Below are 21,625 nucleotides of genomic sequence, written 5' to 3' on the forward strand. Positions count from 1 at the left end.
CTTAGTAGGAACTGGTATCTATAGTTAATTTTATTTGAGAAATACCCTATTAATCAGACAAAATAATAACCAAGAAAACCATAAGTGTGTCTCATCAATTATAGATCAGAAATGAAAGAAGTGTTATGTATTATATAGAGAGAAATATAAATATGCTTATATGCATAAACATAATTTTAGTAGTCAAGAGCACATTATTAAAAAACATGTTCTAAAACACCAAAAATAGAAAATACTAAATAGTTGTTAATGGCATTTAGTTAAACCTAAAATTAAGATTAAGATTCGTGGATCAAAACAGCGTGGCATGAATTATTTCTCAAAGGGAACATTTTATTACTGGCAAGACTTATTTTAGAATCTGAGTTCTCTAAATATCATATATTCACCAAAATAAAGTAAAAGTTTAATTGAATTCATCATGGGCTGGAACTGAATTTTAACCCTCATTATCTTGGCCTCCCCTGTAATAAACTCTGACATAAGCATAATTGCCACATATCAACTCATCTAAAACATAGCATCTTGATGAGAAATTTTATTAAAACTGTGAAAGGAGTTTTGAATAATATTTACTTCCCAGTGCCTAATGGTATGTAATAAAAGTACCATTATAGCATAGCCATTTTGTCAGCATGAAGATAATTTCAGAACACATCTAGGACTACTTTCCATAGTGCCACAATATCATCCCACCAATAAAGGAAGAAAGGAAAACTAAATAGAAGGGCTTTCTATTCATTATTACTGTAGTTACTATCTTCAAAAGCTAGTTTGTTGTAGTCCCCTTTAGTGGATTTCATGTCCAAGTCAATTTGAAATTTTATTCTCAGAATTTCTCTTTTCTACCAAGGGAATCTTCTTCCTGTCTACCACATAGCTTGAATCTCATCTCCCTCCAGTTCACTCATTCATACCTTTTTCTTCTCTCTAATGATAAATAAGTCCAGACTTCACAATGAAATCCATCCCAGTCTCTTATCTCAGTTATTAAGGTTACACTTTGTGCCCATAATGGTCTGTATTATTTTTTTCTACAGGGAACTAAATTTCAGGATGGAAATAGTCTTAGAGGGATCAATTTGGCAAATTTCATATAAAAGAAGGAAAGTTATATAAAAAGCTTGACCATCTTAGTTTGGTCTAGACATCATTATTAAGAAGGAAAGTTGAAACAAGGAACAAACAATAAAACAGAATTCTCAAAATTTTCCTGTACTCAATTTTTAAAAATATTTTTTCCTCGCAAGTGTGTATCTATCATTCTTTTACTAGCATGAAAAAAAGCTGTGGGTTGGAATAACTGAAAAGTAGGATGACTTCAGCATTCCTATGATAATATTAATTGTTGTTTTTAACCTTCATTGTTTTGTAGGTATTAAGGATCTCAGATGATATCAACTGTCTTGCTCATTAACATGCTAATGCTGAATATTGGAATGTAAATTTGCATCACTATGATCACTTATACAACCTGGGATATTTTTTAACCTTCATAGTTTTTTATCCCTTGAACTCAATATAGATGACGATTTTGTTTTTTCTAACTATAGACAGAAAGGGTGTGGATTCAGATGTGGAGGGGAAAAGGGGAAGATCCTGGAGGAGTTTGGGGGGCACTAGACAGAATATATTCTATGGAAAAATCTATTTCCAATAAAATAAAAATAGGGAAAAAAGAAAATTATTGGTATTAAATAGGTTTTGCTTTTTCCCCTGAAATTATGTTAAGTGCTGAATAGCAAAATTGTTGTGCCTATAGTTTAGAAACCATCTGTATATTTGAGGAAATCCCTTGCTTCATATTTTACTTTGAATTATGGGCTTTGGAAAAATAGCTATTCTCTTTCCAATTGATATGATCATGTAAGATAGGATAAGAGCCCAGTCATTGCTTTATGAGGTCCTCACAGTATAAACATCTTGAAAATACAATTTCAGTTTGGGTAGATGCTCACAGAAAGCTTAAAGATATGTACATTTAATATAAAGAGAATTAGAGAATCAAAACAGGCATTAAGATGTAATTTTATATCATCTTTCCAAATTATTTTTCATGTACTTGCAAGACTATTAGCACAGGTATTGGTGGTAAAAACAAAACAAACACAAATCTTAGAAACTATTTCATTTTCAAGAGTGTCTTAAAGATCCATCTTTTGTAGCTTTCATATAATACTTGCTTTCCTCTTTCTTGCCTTTCAAATCCTATGATCTGTCTTCTACCAACATTCCATAAATTATTCAGCTAGTATATATAAGAATCAATGTGTCAATTTGACACATAAGAAAATTCTAAGACATGTGCACCTGTCACTTAGCCAGGATCAGCATACTATTAGCTGAACACAAATAACTACACATCACTCCATATATGCCATTGTCTCTATATCCTTCTACTTGGCACAAAACACCTGTTTGCTCCTGATATGAAACGAATCAGTGGGGAACTGTTCTAAAAATAAACCTTTTGCATTTCAGTTGATGACTACTTTTGTCGTTAAAGGCAAAATGGCTTGCCACTTAGAACACATCAACTTCAATTTAGAAATGTGCCTTCTTATGCTCTGGTTAGGTAATGTAAATAATTCGAATGGCAAACAACCTACCACAGGCAGTAGGAAATGAAAAAAAAATAGCTAAGAGACAGAATTTGGGAGATTGTCCAACCCCACATAACTGCAGTCCACCAAGAGCTACCCTGTAGATTACAGCGAACGAAGCAAAAAAGAAGAGAAGTGAGGGTTCAGATTTGTTTCTTTTTTCCCAATAATTTGGAATAGCGATCTTTTATTACCTGAGAATGGTCGCTCCAAACCAAATTTTGGTAGGAGGAGGCGGTTTTGAGGGGGGAGAGCACTTCCCGTGAGCCGAGGGGGTCCAAGGCCTGCACCACCTTGTTCATAGGCCCACTGTAGGTCCTCACTCGCTCATACACTACATTTTTTTCTGGAGGTTGCTGGGCTTGACTTGACTGATGGTAACAGTGGTAATGCTGAGGCTGGCACTGCAGCACCTCTGTGGGCTGCTGGGTCCCACAGCTGCTGCTGCTGGTCTCACTCCAATAGCTCGAGCTCATCATCTTCTCAGTGGTCAGAAATGGGTTTCCCCAGGTGCTCTCCCTAAGGAATAAACAGAAAATGATGATAACAGGGCAGGCAGGCAGGCAGGCAGGCAAGCAGGGACACGCAAATAGGGCCTTTATCAACCACCTTTTATCCTGCCTGGTGCCAGTAAGAGATGAGTTACCTGAGCAGCAGCAGAAGCAGGTCTGGCAGCTGCAGAGTAGACAGCAAAGTATTTGAGCTCGAATGAAAAGTGGAGCCACCCTGGGAGATTGCTCCAGGAAATGGTACTGACACGCCCCTGAGGGGCGGATTCACCTGGCAGGTTTGCGTGCCAGAAGAGGCCCTGCCTTGCCACAGAGATAGCAACAAGGCTTCCCAGTAGGTAAAGGAGCCTAGAAAAAAAAGCAAAGACAGAAGTTCAGGGCAGGCGCTCCTCGGATTGGAAATCTGAAGACAAAGACACCAGTGTCCAAACTTGTTAGAGAAAACAGAGCGACTTTCCCATGGCTTGTAAATTTAGCGAAGGTGGTTTCAAGCCTAAGTACTCATTCCAGAATCTCAGACCAAATTAAAGGGTGTTAGCCTAGGGACAAACTAATTTTCAGAGATAAATTTGCATTCTTCACAAACTCCTGGCGATAATGCAGATAAAGCAGATTGCCATGGGGACTCCAAGAAAAATTCCTCTAATTTGTGAACCTGTTTATCTGGCTCCAGTGGTAGTATGGGTTTTGAAGCACATTGACAGAGATGTATCCAAATGATTGAATTTGTCTAGAAATTGGAGGGGTTGGGTGGGAATGGTTCAGGAAACTGCTTTGCTTTTGGCTTTCTGCTTTTATTGGTTTGCAGTTTTACGAAGGTACTTGCCCTGACAATATTTTGTGCCTTAGGAAGCAAAGTTCAGCTGTTACTTTAATCTCTGTTAAAGGAGCTGTAAGCCTTTAAGATGCCTTTTGAGACAAACTGGTGTTGTGTTCAGCACTCATTTACAATCACTTGCAAATTCAATCACGATGGTATTTACTAATCAGGTAATGCCTTGCAAGTTTTTCCAGCACAACTCAACTGCAAAATTCTATCTGAGAGCTCCTTAAAAAAAGGGTGTCTTCTTTTAGTGTATATGGACTTTGGGACTACCATTTCAGAGAGAAAGTAGATAATGTCTTTTATCTGGGTAGTCATCTATTTTTTCTAATAACTAAATGAATGCTAATAATTTACTAGTCACTTACTGTGTGGTGGATCACATTCAATAAACTTCATATAAATTACTACACTCTCACAACTTTGTAAGGATTTACTGGTGAGAAACAGAGGCACAGATAGAGAGGCATTGAAAAAAGTCTCCACAGTTAAACAGGTATTAAAGACGGATCTGGAATCTGAATATAAGAGAATTCACATCAGAGTCTAAACTTTTGAACTACATTATACTGCTAAATCAAATGTTAATTGTTCAGCACATAGCCATCTAAGAAATCTCCTAGGTGACTGGGGAGAAAAGACACATTAGAAATGACAAGTTACAACAGATCTTAAAAGTAGTCTGAATTGTTATGCAAAGAAGGTATATGCAAAACACCTCAGAATTAACCTTTAAAATGCTTTAAAATAACTTGTTGTTATTACACATTTATTGCTACTTGCAGAGCTTTCAGACACAATTCTTGTTCATTTAGATGTTGTTCCAGAAAAATCAATGTAAATTAGCTGGGTGTGGTGGTACATGACTATAATCCAACGCTTGTAAGGCTGAGACAGAAGGATTGCCATGAGTTCTAAGTCAGTCCCAACTAAGCAATGAATTCCAGTCCAGTCAGGGCTACAGACTGAAACCTTGTCTCAAAATCCAAAAATAATTTAAAAATTAATGAAAATTAACTAGAAATTTATGGCCTACCAAGTAAGCAGGTATAATATCAGATCAGCACCTAATTACTAACATCGGCTTTATGATTTTGCATAAACTCTGTGTGAATGGGGACTGGATATAAATGGCATCATCTAGTTAACAGCAACTGAAACCTGAATTTTACATATACAAACACATGCTGTTGGTATCTGCTGCTAGTCAATAGGTAACCTTATATGTGAAGAAGAAATTGAGGTGAATAGTAAAAGTATGGTACCTATAAAATACTGATTATCTGCCTTCTACATTTCTTGGAAATAGAGGTAGTCAACTTTCATGTGGTTGGGATACAATTAATGTGTGAGACAATATGTTCACTTAATTTTTAAGTGTCTTACTTCACTGTTTCACATACCTAGGAATAAAGAATACAGCTTGAAGCTCAAGAATAAAGAAATGAGCTTAAGCACCACGTGACAGAAGCATCATATCTAATTACAAAGCAGACCCTGGCCATCCTTGTTTACTTCCAACAATTTATTCAATCATTCCCAAAATTCAATTCCTTCTCTGAGAATGTATTTGTGAATTCATGATCTGCATTGCCAATTATTTTATTAATAAATAATTATAAATGTATATAATGTACACACAGCATTTCACTTTTGAAAATCCAGTGGACTGTCACTGTGTTCTACAAGCTTCATGACTGAACTCTCCTTCTACTTTTGGTATATGGGGTAATTTCTTATATTTAGCATTAGACTTGTTTAGAGAATTCTTGATTATATTTCCAGTAGTCTTTTGTTTCACTCTGTAATACAGATATTTTATATTTGGTATAGAAAAACTAATTTAGGATGTTTAACCTGGGAGACTAGAACAATACTCCCTTAGAAGATAATTTAATTTAAAAAGAGCCATAAATTTTATTCACTTTTCCTAGCTATAAAAATGATTCATTCTTTAAGAATTCAAATGAAGGTGCTGCGGTGACGGTTCAGCAAGAAAAGCACTTGTTTTCGAAGTATGCTGGGTTCAGTTCCTAGCACCCACATGGTGGCTCACAACCATCTGTAACTCCAGGTCCAGGATAATTGATGCCCTCTTCTTACCTCTGAGGATACCAGACATGCACATGGGACACATACATATATAGGCAAAAGACTTACACATAGTAAATAAAATTTTTAAATATAAAAAGGGAATAAAGTTAAAAATTCAAGTGACTACATATGCAAATAAGTAGAAAGTGAAAATTCCTTATTAATGATAGACGTAAGAATTGAAACATGACTAAATACATTAAAGATCATTTTAAAATTCACATTTTAGCTGAACTGTCTTGAGGGTCATTTAAAAAGTAGTGATTTTCCCTAGAGAAGATATTGGATAAACCAACTCAGAGTCTTTTATAGTTAGAACACAAAACATTCACATAAACACATGTGTGTGTGTGTGTGTGTGTGTGTGTGTGTCTGGGTGGGTGGGTGGGGGTCTTCTCCTGCATGCTAAGCAAGCAGTTCTTTCTTCCATGGACACTATTTACGTGCCCCCTAATTTAATTCAGTTTTGACTTTGGGGGCTCAGTCCTACAAGATTTTCTGAAAGCCTTAATATTAGCTCTGGACTTTAGTGCTTCCAGCAGTCAGTGATCATCTTGTAGGTACCTAAGGGCTACCAATGATTCGTCAGTTAATTGGCATGTCAGAACAGGCAAATCACTTTAGAAATTATATTCCAGGAAAAGAGGAAGACCAGGTGTGTGTGTGTGTTTTGAACATTATCATATCTATCTCACAAACTTGTTATGCTCATGCTCAACCTTGAAAATGCTTGCTAGTTAGAATATACTACCCAGCTATATGACTTTAAAATACATTGTTCATAGAATTCAGTGTAATTTTTGTGAATTAGTCTAGTTGAAAATCAAATTAAATGACCCAGTGAAGTATGGTGTTGATTTTTGGAAGCTTTAGCTGCCTGAAATCATTATTATAAAACAACACACCGATTAATTTATCAAAGTTGACATATAGAACTATATTAGACCATTACAGAGAGAAAGTAATTATAAATTTGTCATCAGATATATTTCATCAGCATCGGCAGGTTTTATGTGTATTACTAACCCTTTACTCCACCTTCTGTTTTATGAGGATGATGCTTAGATCTGTCTCTAGCCCAGGCTCATAGCTTGGGGCTAATGATACAAGAACAACAGATAGAGTTAATTCATAGTTACTTAAGCCTTTTTGTTTCTGCCTTCTCTATGATCAAGAGAAGAATCTCCATGGTATAAAAGGCCAACAAGATTGGTCAGAAGGAGGTAAATCCCAAGTAGGTGAGACCATTGTATGATTATATGAAAGAAGCTTTGTGTTATTAGCCGAGCCCAATTCATTTGATCCTGCAGAACTCCATTCCAGCCCGCTGACAGGACTTAACACTGATCTTGTTTAACTGCTGTTGGGCAATGTTTCGGGATATGAGGTATGAAAAAGATATTTATTTTAATTTGAACAAAAAATGAAAGGCAGCATTTATAAGCAGGTCAATTTAATCTGAAGTGAATTCAAGTTAAAATTCTATATCAAAATGCCAGATGTTTATAATGTACATAAAATGAGGGCAGATAATCCCTTATAAAACCTATGGTATCACTGAGTCAGGGTTTATAATTCTCTTCCTAAAGAATATTTTACTGGTGGTATATTTGTGCTCAGAACTAATAGACTTCTGTGTTCTAAAGCCATGATTGGAAAAATAAGACCTGGACTTTGAACAAATTATCCAAATCTTTTTGTGTGCAATTGCAGGGGAATAGGCTCCATGATTCTGGGAGACTTTTAGAGATGCAGCATTTCTCAAAATTTGTTTTGTGACCCAATGGGTTTAATATACAGTTGGTTAAATATAATTTGTGGAATAGCTTTATTACTATAGTTCCTATAGCCTTTACATGATATACATTATAACCACAATTTTCCAAATAAGTACTGTGTGTAGTACTTTTTAAACTTTTGTAAACTTTTGACAATGAAATACGTTAATGTAGAATAGTTATACAATATTATTTATGGAACTGTCATTATATTTTTCTGTGTGACTTTTTCTTCTGGATTCAGAAAGTAAATGACAATTCATATCTGGTTTTTAATTCTAACCATATCATGAAGGTATATCAAAGATAATTTGATTTTCTGTATTAATATATCTGTCATACTCAAAGAGAGATCTTGGAGCCAGAAACATCAATAACTCCTTGGAAATTTTTAATATAAAAATTCAGGCCTTATCCCTTATCCTTATCAAGCCAGGAACTCTAAAAGTGCGTTCCAAAACTTGGTCCTAATAAGTATGCTTGTTAACTGTGATACACAGTAAGGTTTACAAAATCTTCAACATATACCATGATATTGGGAGCAGTAATGCACAAAAGAGGAAGATGGCAATGTCAAAGAAAGACTTTTTACTTTGTAAGAATTTGTTGGGAGCTCAAATCTGTAAGCAAATAGAGGTATACTCTACCTCTGTGTAAACTCAAATGGTTCTACATGTACAGAGATGACAGGGAAGTACAAACTTACTACATTGATTACAGTTATTAAATCAAAAATAAAGAAGTATACTATTGGAGTATATCAGAAAGTTGTGTAATGTAATGGTGATCAGTAGATTTGTAATGAGACAAATCTGGATTTAAAATCTTGCTCTAACATATAAAAACAGTTCTCTAAAGGGGCTGATAAACCATGATTTTGTTTTATAATCTAGAACAGACCAGACTAGATAAAAAATATGAAGTGCTGGCATAATTGGAGACTGGCATGTAGAAAAATGCGGATCGATCCATGTTTATCGCCATGCACAAAACTTAAGTCCAAATGGATCAAAGACCTCAACATAAATCCAGCCACACTGAACCTCTTAGAAGAGAAAGTGGGTGGTACCCTTGAACGAATTGGTACAGGAGACAGCTTCCTGAACATAACACCAGTAGCACAGACAGTGAGATCAACAATTAATCAATGGGACCTACTGAAACTGAGAAGCTTCTGTAAGGCAAAGGACACAGTCTGCAAGACAAAAAGGCAGCCCACAGAATGGGAAAAAATATTCACTAATCCCACATCTGACAGAGGGTTGATCTCCAAAATTTACAAAGAACTCAAGAAGCAAGTCTCCAAAACACCAAAGGACCCAATTAAGAAGTGGGCTGCAGAACTAAATAGAGAGTTTTCAATAGAGGAGTCTAAAATGGCTGAGAGGCACTTGAGAAAGTGCTCAACATCCTTAGCCATCCGGGAAATGCAAATGAAAGCAACTCTGAGATACCATCTCACTCCTGTCAGAATGGCTAAAATCAAAAACACCAATGACAATTTATGCTGGAGAGGATGTGGTGAAAGGGGGACACTCCTCCATTGCTGGTGGGAGTGCCAACTGGTTCAGCCACTTTGGAAATCAGTATGGAGATTCCTCAGAAAAATGGGAATAAACCTACCACAAGACCCAGCAACTGTACTCTTAGGCATATATCCAAAAGATGCCCATTCATATAACAAAGATGTCTGTTCCACTATGTTCATAGCAGCTTTATTTGTAATAGCCAGAACTTGGAAGCAACCTAGATGTCCCTCACCTGAAGAGTGGATAGAGAAAATGTGGTACATCTACACAATGGAGTACTATTCAGCAGAAAAAAATAATGGAATCATGAGATTCGCAGGCAAATGGATGACACTAGAAGAAACCATCCTGAGTGAGGTAACCCAGTCACAAAAAGAGAAACATGGCATGTACTCTCTCATATATGGATTTTAGACATAGATCTGGGGAGTGCCAGCCTACAATCCTATGGCCAGAGAGTCTGGGAAACAGAAACTTCATTTACTGGCTGGTTAAGTACTGAGCTGAACTCAAGAAAGGCAGCATCAGAGAGGGAGGACTGATGATCAAAGGGATTAAGACTGGGCTGGTTTAACCCCCAGAAACAGCTGACCAGACAAAGGTTAACTCTTGAATCCCAGGCATCAGCCTGGGAATCCAGCATGGGACTGATCAAGACCCCCTGAATCTGGGTGTCAGTGAGGAGGCCTAGGTAATCTATTGAGCCTTGGACAGCAGATCAGTACCCATCCCAAGTATACACACGGTCTCTGGACTCCCATAGAACAATGTGAGGTGCACTCTCACCCTGAACTCTTGGGGAAGGGTCTAGGCCCTGCCCTATATGAAATGACAGACTATGGACACCCCCATGGAGGGCCTCACCCTCCCTGGTGGAATGAGGGGATAACGGGGGGAGGGATGGGGGGGAGGGCACGGGAGGAGGGGAGGGAAAGGGAGAGGGACCTCGTACTGACTTGTGAAGCAACCTTGTTTCTTATCTAAATTTAAAATGGAAAATAAAAAAAAATAGCATGGGGAAAAAATCCTATGTTCATGTCTGAAAAAAAATTCTGTGAACTGAGAAAACAAAGGATCTTCCTCATTCTGATAAATTATGCCTTCAGAAAATCTAGAGTCGACATTATGCCTACCTAATGATTAAAGATAGGATGTTTTATTTTGCATTGAGGAATGAGAAAGATGTCTATTGTGAAGACTCCCATTCAATATCATAGTTGAAATTCTATAGAATGATGAAACAAATGAAAATAATATAAATTGTTTTCAACTACCCCTATTTACACATAAAATTGTTTTTCAGATACAAAATCCCAGGGATTCAACAAAACCTTCTTAGAAATAATACATTACTTTGAAAGACTTCAATATAGAAAATTAAGTTACATTGAGTCTGTAGATTGCTCTTGGCAGGATTGCCATTTTTACTACATTGATCCTACCTATCCAAGAGCATGGGAGATCTTTCCATTTCCTGGTGTCTTCTTTAATTTCTTTCTTTAAAGACTCAAAGTTCTTGCAATACAGGTCTTTCACTTGTTTGGTTAGCACTACCCCCAGGTATTTTATGTTGATTGTGGCAATTGTAAAGGGTGATGTTTCTCTGATTTCTTTCTCAGCCCTAATCATCTGCATATAGTAGGGCTACTGATTTTCTTGAGTTGATCTTGTAACCTGCCACGTTGCTGAAGGTGTTTATCAATCAGCTGCAAAAGTTCCCTGGTAGAGTTTTTTGGGTCACTTATGTAAACTATCATATCATCTGCAAATGAATGTTTGACCTTTTCCTTTCCAATTTGTATCCCCTTGAACTCCTTTTGTTGTCTTATTGCTCTAGCTAGAACTTCCAGTACAATCACAGACCTTGAAAGAACAATTCTCAACTTTATATGGAAAAACAAAAAACCCAGGATAGCCAAGACAACACTGCTCAACAAAGCAATGTCTGGAGGCATCATCATCCCTGACTTCAAGCTCTATTATAGAGCTATAATCCTGAAAACAGCTTGGTATTGGCACAAAAATAGACAGATAGACCAATGGAATCAAATTGAAAACCCTGAGATTAATCCACAAACCTATGAACAGCTGATTTTCGACAAAGAAGCTAAAATTATACAATGGAAAAAAGATAGCATCTTCAACAAATGGTGCTGGCATAACTGGATATTGGCATGTAGAAGACTGCAGATAGATCCATGTCTACCGCCAGGCACAAAACTTAAGTATAAATAGATAAAAAAAAAACCTCAACATAAATCCAGCCACACTGAACCTCTTAGAAGAGAAAGTGGGAGGTACCCTTGAATGAATTGGAACAGGAGTCTGCTTCCTGCACATAACACCAGTAGCACAAACACTGAGATCAACAATCAATAAATGGGACCTCCTGAAACTGAGAAGCTTCTGTAAAGCAAAGGACACAGTCAGCAAGACAAAATGGCACCCCACAGGTTGGGAAAAGATATTCACTAACCCCACATCTGACATAAGGCTGATCTCCAAAATTTACAAGAACTCAAGAAGCAAGTCTCCAAAACACCAAAGAATCCAGTTAAAAAATGGGGGACTGAGCTAAATAGAGAATTCTCAATAGAGAAGTATAAAATGGCTGAGAGACACTTGAGAAACTGCTCAACATCACTAGCCATTGCAGAAATGCAAATCAAAACAACTCTGAGATATCATCTTACTCCTCTCAGAATGGCAAAAATCAAAAACACCAATGACAGTTTGTGCTGGAGAGGATGTGGAGAAAGGGGAACACTCCTCCACTGCTGGTGGGAGTGCCAACTAGTACAGCCATTATGGAAATCATTATGGAGATTCCTCAGGAAAATGGGTCTGAGTTCACCACAAGACCCAGCATTTCCACTCATAGGCATATACCCAAAAGATGCCCATTCACACAACAAGGATGTCTGTTCCACTATGTTCATAGCAGCATTATATGTAATAGCTAAATCCTGGAAGCAACCTAGATGCCCCACAACTGAAGAGTGGATAGAGAAAATGTGGTACATTTACACAATGGAGTACTGCTCAGTGGAGAAAAACAATGGAATCTTTAAATTTGCAGGCAAATGGATGATAATAGAGGAAACCATCCTGAGTGAGGTAACCCAGACACAAAAAGACAAACATGGTATGTACTCACTCATATATGGATTTTAGATATGGATCAGAGGAGTGACAGCCTACAATCCCAGTGCCAGTGAGTCTGGGAAACAAGGAGTTTCCCAAGACAGATGCATGATACCCCAGAGAAGTGAAATGAGTCAAAATCTCATCAGCAGATTGGGAACATTGGGGGAGGGGAGTTGGAACCAGGAAAAGGAGAGGGGGATAAGAGGAGGGTAGAAGAAGGCATGGGGGAGCAGGAAGGTTGAGTTGAGGTAAGGATAAAGGAGAGCAGGATGAGAGACACCATAATAGATCAAGTCATTATAGGCTTGAGGAGAAAGCTGACACTAGTGAGATCTGCAGAGATCTACAAGGATAACACCAACTGGCAAACTAAACAATAGTGGAGAGATTACACTAATATCCCCCTCCTTGATGATAGGATTGATGACTACCCTATATGCCATCCTAGAACCTTCATCCAGTGACTGATGGAAACAGAGACAGATACCCACAGCTAAACACTGAACTGAACTCCTGGAACCTAGTGATAGAGATGGAGGAGTGATGAGCAAAGGGGTCAAGGCCATGATGGTGAAACCCACAAAGACAGCTGACCGGATAAGGGGGAGCTCTTGAATCCCAGACTGACGGCTGAGAGGCCAACAGACTCCATGAATGTGCCAGGGAGGAGGCCACAGAAATCACTGGTGCCTTGGGTAGTAGATCAGTGTTTACCATGGTGTATGAATGAGCTTTGGGGGCCAGTTCCAAATAGAGGGATGCTCTCTCAGCCTGGACACATGGGGAAGGGCCTAGGTACTTCCCTGGATGAAATGACAGACTTTAGAGATCCCCCCAAGGAGGGCCTCACCCTCCCTGGGGAATGATGTGGGGATTGGGTGGGGGCTGAGGGGCTGGTGGAGGGACAAGGGAAGAGGGCTGGGAGAGGTAGCTGGGATTGACATGTGAAGCATTCATGTTTCTAATTTAAATAAAAACATATATTGAGAAAAAGAAAGAAAATGAAGTTACAAATATTAATAGTGATTCTACATATTATCATTGTGACATAAGACATATTTTGACCAAAGTTATTGGCCTGTGACTTCCTACCTAAGGTGGATCATAGAAATTGTAATCCATTGTCTGTTTTCCCTCTTAGAGCTGATCATAAAGGATTTAGCTGACCTAATCCAAGCAGACAGAGACAAAGAAGCATCTGAGTAGAAAAGTTTTCCTATGTTCTCCAAACCAGTCTCTTAGCAATCATATCTATACAATGTACTCTTTAATAAAAACCAAAAGTCCAATTTGGTAAGCTTCCTGCTAGATCAGTGGTTCTCAACCTTCCTAATTCTGAGACCCTGTAATAGAGTCTCCCATGAAATGGTGACCCTTAGTTATAAAATTATTTTTGTTACTACTTCATACCTGTAATTTTGCTTCTGTCATGAATTGTAATATAAATACATGATATGCAAGATATCTCATATGTGATTCCTGTGAAAGTGTCACTGGATTCTCAAAGTGCCCATGACACACAGGTTGAGAAATGGTGTGCTAGTGGAAAATGGGGAGGTTCCTGGAGGATAGCACACACAGACTCTCTGTGGCCTTTCTCCCAGACTTTGCCCTATTTTATATCTTTATCAGTATACTTTACAATACTCTTTATATTAAGCATGTGTGTTTCCCTTTCATATGAGTGGCTTTAGGAAATTAATTGAGCCCAAAGAGTGTATTGTGGAAATCCCACTTGTATATCAGGTCTGTCACAAGTACAGATAAAAATAGCCTGGGGCTTGTAACTGGCATCAAAAGTGGGAAGGAACAGTTTTAAAGATTGAGTTCTCAACCAATAACATCTGACACCATCTCCAGGTGGTGTCAGAATTAAATTAGATTAAAGGACACCCAGCTGGTGTCCACTACAAAACTGATTGCTTGATTGCTAGTGGGGTAAGATCTTTATAATTTTGATGTCACAAAAATTGTCTGTGTTGATTGTGGTGTGAAAGTAGATGAAAAACAAGAAATAATTATAACTGAACAACTGGGAATAGAAAGCATTCAAAAGTAACATTTATAATACTCCTCCTTCAGTGAAATATTAAGATATACACCAACAAAATATGTGTAAAATATTTATGCTAACACTATAGAATGTTAGTAACAGAAACAAAAAAGATATTAAATAGAAAGACGTTGTATGCGAATTAGAAGATCCAGAATACTTAAGACGACAATTTCTTCAAGTTAGTTTATATTTACTAAGCATATACTTAATATTTATACCATTATAAGATGAATTTAAATCAGTTCCTGCATAAGTCAAAACAAGATTATTTGAAAATGCATTCTGAATTTTGTGTGAAAGTAATGGATTTAGAATAGCCATACCAATTTTTTAAAAAAATAAAATTTAAGAATCACAAGAGTGGGGGACAAGGTGCTTGAGGATGTAGCTCACAGTCAGAGTGAATGGTTAGCATGCTTACACCCCTCGGTTAAATATCCAACACCCTTCCCCCAAAGTTCTACTACACCTGATATTTAATAGTAAGACCAACTATAAAAACACAGATCAGTGGAATTAGAAGAGAATGCCCATATATACCTTAAAACAAATATGGTCATTTTTTTACAGGTTCTAGGGATTGAATCCATAGATATTTTTATATGCCACATAAGCACTATAGCAGTGAGACATACTCCCACCTTTTTTATTTCTCACAGAGTTACAAATACAATTTAATTGGGAAAGGCAATTCTTTCTACAAGTGGGCAATAGTAACTATATTTTTTTATAAATTATGAACTTAAACAAAACATCTATAGGAAGATTACTTCAAAATGAATTATCAGCCTAAATTTAGTATTTAAAGCGTACAACTCAAGGATTGATAAATAGAAAAAAAATTTATAACATAGGGTTAAACAAAGACTTCTTATATAGAACACCTAAAACAAAGTTTTATTTAATAATCAGATGGATTTCATCAATATTAAAATATTTTCTCTTTGAAAGACACAGTCTAGAAAAAAACTAAGCCAAAGACAGTGGGAACTATTTTCAAATTGCATATCTGATTATCTGATTAAAGCCTTGTATCCAGAATACAATTTTCAAAAACTCTCTGGGGGGAGGAGAGATGGTTCAGCTGTTAAGATCACCATATTACTTTTCCAGAGGATCTGAGTAGGGGTCCCAGCACCAGGTGCCTCATTGTTTTCTCTAACTCCAGTGGATTCCAGGCCCTCTCTTGGCTTCCATGGACACATGCATATAGGTGCATACATGTGTACTCAAAAACATCAGACACAAACACATAAATCAAAATAAAATAAAATTTAAAACCCTCAAATTTCAAAAAGAAAGCAAACAATCTCTCTTTTTTTGGTAACAAACAAAGTACTTCAATGGGCCTTTCACAATAGATGAGGGTGTGGCAAGTAAGCATATTGAAGATGCTTAGCATCATGAGTCATTAGGGAAATTCCACTTACAACTACAAATCTATGCCATTAAATACCTATTAAGATGGAAATAAATAGTGGCAAAAACTTGAATTAAATATACTTGCTATTTGATCAAACAAATATTCTTTTGGATCTTTAGACTATACTCACTCAAAAGTCTGTTATTAAATACTAAAAATTTGTGGAAGTATATTTATAATTACTAAAAGCTGTAAATAGTCCAGATGCCCTCCTGTTTTGGAACATTCATTAAATACTATTCTATTCAGCAGTGAAAAGGAATTAAATATTTGTATATTAAATGCGCAAATGGAACCATAAAAGCAGAACCTTAAATTTACTTCAATAACTAAAAGTCAGACTCCAAAAGCACTTTAATATGTGATTTTATTTACATGACATCTGGAAAATAAAAAACCTGGAAAGATGGCAGTCAGATTAATGTTTTTAAGGGTTGGATTGCAATTACGAAATGTCAGCTTGAGAAATTTTCAATATCATCTCTGATGGTGGATATACAAGTTCATTTTGTCAAAAACTGTGAAACTACACACTAAATAATGAGTTTTCCTATATATGAACTATTCTTTGATATTTAAAGACTCATAAAAATCCCTGTAGGTAATATTTGAGGTGTAAACCAAGTTGTGATATATAGATAATTATATTTTTATTATTTAGTTCAAATATTGTTTCCATTTTGGGGAGGATGGAAGGTGATGATAAAGATCAAAGCCAGGCCCTTGAACTTGCTAGGCAAGCACTTACCATTAAGCTACACATCCATCTCAAATTACCATTAAGCTATACATCCATCTCAAATTGTTTGCATCTTAAATGCTCTTTTCTTGGATGTCAGGTTATTTATAGATGTGATTATTGATTTCCAGGAATATATGCTCTTTTGTTTAACTTTTTACTATTGATTTCTAGCTTAAGAGTATTGTGGTTACAGAACATGATGTAAATGATTTTAATTTTTAAAAACTTGGTAATATCTTATTTTTGGATTTCTTTTTATTTAAATTAGAAACAATCTTATTTTACATATAAATCCCAGTTCCCTCTCCCTCCCATCTTCTCATTTCCCCCACCTATCCCCCATCCCATCTCCCTTCCATTCCAGAGGGAGGGTGAGGTCTTCAATGGGGGATCTTCAAAATCTGTCACATCATTTGGAACAGGCCCTAGGCCCTCCCCCATGTATTTAAGCTGAGAGAGTATTCCTCTATGTGGAATGGGCTCCCAAAGTCCATTCGTATACTAGGGCTAAATATAGATTCACTACCAGAGGCCCCATAGATTAACCAGACCTCCAAACTGACATCTACACTTCAGGAGGTTTGGGTCGGTACTATGCTGGTTTCCCAGATATCAGTCTGGGGCCCATGAGCTCCCCCTTGTTCAGGTCAGTTGTTTCTGTGGGTTTCCCCAGCCTGGTCTTGATCCCTTTGCCCCTTTGCTAATCACTCCTCCCTCTGTGCCACTTGGTTCCAGGAGTTTGGCTCAGTGCTTAGCTGTGGATCTCTGCTTCTGCTTCCATCAGTTACTGGGTGAAGGCTCTATGATAGTATTTAAGGTAGTCACCAATCTCATTTTAGGGGAAGGGCATTTAAGATAGCCTCTCCACTATTGCTTAGATTCTCATTTAGGGTCATACTTGTGGATCCCTGGACATTTTCCTAGTGCCAGATTTCTCTTTAAACCTATAATGGCTCCCTCTATTAAGTTATCTCTTTTCTTGCTATGGCATAATATAAAGCCAATATTTAGAATCTTATGTGCTGTTTAAGAAAATGCATATGTGGCCTTTGGGGGATATACTACTCTATGTTTGTTTATTAGACATGTTTATTATTTGCATTATTCAAACAATATATATCTAGGCTGTTTTCTTCCTCACATATCTGCTATCAAGAGAGGTTTTTAAATTAAGTCAAAGGATTTTTCATTTGTCAGTTTCACTTTGTACTTAATAAACTTTGGGTTCGTTTATTTTCTTTACTTTTGAAGTGCATTTTTATATTTTAATATATTTTATATTTATGCACTGTATTTTCATCACATCTATTCCCTACTCCTTCCTTCCAACCCCCTCTATACCTCCCAAGTATCTTCTGTATACATTCTAGCGTTATGATTTTTCTTTTAATTATAACCCACATATATGCTCTGTATGTGATGTCATCCACTGAGTGATGGGCAACCTACCAATCCCTACCCCTGCATACAAAGAGAAGTGACTATCCCTCTCTTAGAAGCCATCAAATTCTATCAGCTCTTCTGGAGTCCCTCCATGCTGGAATTTTTAACTCTCTTGATTGGGCACAGGTATTGTGGAGGTAAATGCTGCTGTTGTGAATTCATGTGTGTAACAGCTATGCCATGCTAAGAAGACAGCTCTTCATAGCATTCCTCCTCATCTTCCAGAGCCTGCATTTCTTCTGGACCCTTTTCTGCAGTTTTCCTGAGCCATGCAATGGGGGTTAATACAGATTCTCCATTTATAGTGAAGTACTCACAGTCACTTATGCACATCAGTTATAACAGTTATGACTCTGGTCACTAACCACAACCTTCTGCAATAAGAGGTTTCCCTAAAGTTAAGACTAAGCAAAAATAATATAGATATAAATATAAATACTTAGAAGGTGGTTTGAAAACATGATCATTTAGCAAAACAATGCCAATAACTACTCCCCTAGGGTCTATGGCTTCCCAAACCATGCATTTTGACTATACTTTCAATACTAAACATGAATTCCCTCCTGTGGAGCACGTTTAAAAATCAATCTTTAAAAATTGTTTTATATTATAATTCTAGAAATTTTAATTTTCTAAAAGGCAAGATGTTAGTCAAACATATTCTACAGATCAAGAGGAAAATAAACAACTGGAAAGAAGTTTTAAGATTATTATAAAATATTCTACACTAGTCAAATGAATGGGGTATAGTTCTGTGGACAGTTCATGATGTTATAAATGTCACATTATATTTTAAGTAGATAAATCAGTCCAAAGTTAATTGTGGTTGGCATATATTTGAAAAAGTAAGCGTTCTTGCATAACACATACTAATAGGCACAGTTCTGATAATTTCGACACACTATGTAGAAAAGTTGAGGCTTGGCACCATGAAGAGAGCCTATGAGAATTGGTGAAAGTGCAGCCCAGTTGCAGCAAGGGACCCAGCATTTTTGAGATGCCAGTACCAATGGAGAACCAGCAAGAACATAGCAACAATAGAGTAGAACCAGTCAGAGCCTAGAAGACAAACTGCAGATGTCAAAGCTGGAGAAGTGTCCCAAGCCTTTTGGAGGAGCCCAGAAGACCATGAGTGGATCTCAGACATTTGACAGTTGGAGTTTGGCTTTGCTTTGATTTGATTGTGACTTTACCCTGGTTTCTCCTTCTTGCAGTAAGAAAGTATTTGATCTAATTTTTGTTTTACTGGAGCCCACAGTAGAGAGACTCTGAATTTTAAGTGACTTTGGATTTTAAAAGAGATTGATTATTTTAAACAGACTGAAAATTGAATGAATTTGAATTTGTAAAAACTGTGAGACTTTTAAAGTTATTTGCGTTTTTAATGTGAGATTTTGGAGACAAGTAATAGGTTGTGGCTTAATAGTGATATGTTTGTGTGTGAAGTTGACAAAGTGTAAGTTGTGTTGGCTGTCAATTTGACATAGTTAGAATTATCTGAAAGGAGGGAACCACAATTGAGAAAATGACTTCATAAGATTCGGTTATAGGGCATTTTCTTAGATAGTGATTGATGATATGGGCCCAGCCCTCTGTGGGTGGTGGCATCCCTGGGCTTGAGGTACTGGGTTCTATAAGAAAACAGATTGAGTCAGCTGTAAGCAGCATCACACCATGGCCTCCACATCAGCTCCTGACCCCAGATTCCTGCACTGTATGAGTCCTTGCCCTGATTTTCATCAATGAAGAATAGTGATATGGAGGATAAGCCAAGTAAACCCTTTCCTCACCAACTTGCTTTTTGGTCATGGTGTTTTGTCACAGCAATAGCAACCCTAACTAGGACAAGGTGCATGGGGCAGAAGCATGTGCTTCCTTTCAGGTATGCAGGCTGTCATGTAGAAGGCAGAGAACAACATCACAGTCATTCTTTGAGTGGACCACCTACCATTTGTTATTCTATTTTATTGAGACAGAGTCTGTGACTAGCCTGAAACTTTCCAAGCAGGCATGACAACGTGGCCAGTGAGCGTGTGGTGTCCTCTTATGTTCACCTCCCCAGGGCTGAGGATACAAGGGCACATCAGCATGCGTAGTTTTTCCTAAACCTGGGTTCTGAAGGTTAAAATCAGGTCTTCCTGCTTATAAGGCAAACTCTTTACTGATTTAACTGTATCCCAAGCCCCTCCAATAATACTCCTTATGTTCATATTAATTCTGTCCTATACTAACATGCTTATTTTAGTTTATTTTATTTCACCTCATTTATTTTACCTTTCCTTCTTTTGTTGGTTGCAAACAGAAATCAGGACTCTATTAACACTAAGGACACTCTACTTAACACCTGTTCAGCTTTTATTCTATTAAGCTATGCCCTGAAACTTTTTTCAAATGTTTGTTTTCAAACTTTATCCTCATATTTAGGATGTTATTTATATAAACAACATTTTCTTGAATTTTTAAACAATTCAGGCAATCTACCTATCTAACTGGAAGTTTACTATGTGTAAGGAGAAGCTTTCCCGCCAGCCTGGTCCCAGAGCCTCATCAGTCCCAAATGAGCACACAGGATGCTATAGTAATTATGAAGCTGTTGGCCTTGCTTGTTTTCTTACTGCCTAGCTCTGACTTAAGTATTTACTCCATAATTGTTAATCTGAGTATTTCTCTTACTGGAGAATAGGGTCCAGACTTCTTACCCCTATGGCAGCTACATGATGACTCCCTGTGTTTCTCCTACCCAGAGTCCTCCTGGACTCCCAGTCCCACCTATCTTGCTTCCCTATTGGCCAACAGTGTTTTATTGACATATACACAGAACTTTCCCATCATGTCCTCTTTTCTGTCTAAACAAAAAGAAAGGTCTTAATTTTAACATAGTCAAATTATATATGACAGAACAGTATCAAGTAAGAACACATTTACAATATTTTATCCATCAACATTTAGCAAGATTTAAAGAAAATATCATCTATCCCATCCTTGTGAGTCCAAAGTTCTATAATTAGCTTATCTTTTATCATAATTAAGGAAAACTATAATTATAGCTATCTGTCTTCAACTCCATCAGAGACCACAGAAGGATAATATATAAACACTAGGATTGACAGAGACATCTTGCTGCCTGGACAGTCACCTGAAATTCCTCTGTAACATTGGGTCATCCATCTTCAGTCCATAGGCCACAGTGAATCTGGAAGACTTCTCAGCAAAGCAGGAAACTTTAAACTGTCCATCTGCATTGGCAGTCTGTCATTCATTTTTCTGTGTCCTGCAGAAAGTCTCATAGAATCTTTCATGAATGGGTCAGGACCCCCAAAGGACTGTTTGAGTTCAGCAGTCAAATTCCTGTGGGTCCTGCATGTCCAGTTTATTAAGCAACAGTCAAGCAGTCTAGGCAAGAGCAGTTTCTTGCCCAAATTGCTAATCTTGCCAGGTTGAAAGCAAACCCCATAACGGGTTTCTTCGATGCCCATCT

At 37.2% G+C, this 21,625-nt stretch overlaps 1 protein-coding gene across 2 annotated transcripts in view; it reads right to left on the reverse strand.

Moving 5' to 3' along the window:
- The window catches only part of Pof1b (POF1B actin binding protein), a 69,478-nt gene extending 66,136 nt beyond the window's left edge, over positions 1-3,342 (reverse strand). For both annotated transcript variants that reach the window (XM_021234650.2, XM_013122728.3), the window contains exons 1-2: positions 3,250-3,342; positions 2,798-3,122 (exon numbers count right to left, since the gene is read on the reverse strand). In XM_021234650.2, coding sequence (XP_021090309.1) covers positions 2,798-3,082 — 285 coding nt within the window. In that variant the 5' untranslated portion in view covers positions 3,083-3,122; positions 3,250-3,342. The remainder of the gene's footprint in view (positions 1-2,797; positions 3,123-3,249) is intronic.
- Between the last annotated feature and the right edge of the window lie 18,283 nt (positions 3,343-21,625).

This window comes from Mesocricetus auratus, unplaced genomic scaffold, assembly GCF_017639785.1.
Source record: "Mesocricetus auratus isolate SY011 unplaced genomic scaffold, BCM_Maur_2.0 Super-Scaffold_100003, whole genome shotgun sequence".
NCBI classification, from domain to species: domain Eukaryota; kingdom Metazoa; phylum Chordata; class Mammalia; order Rodentia; family Cricetidae; genus Mesocricetus; species Mesocricetus auratus.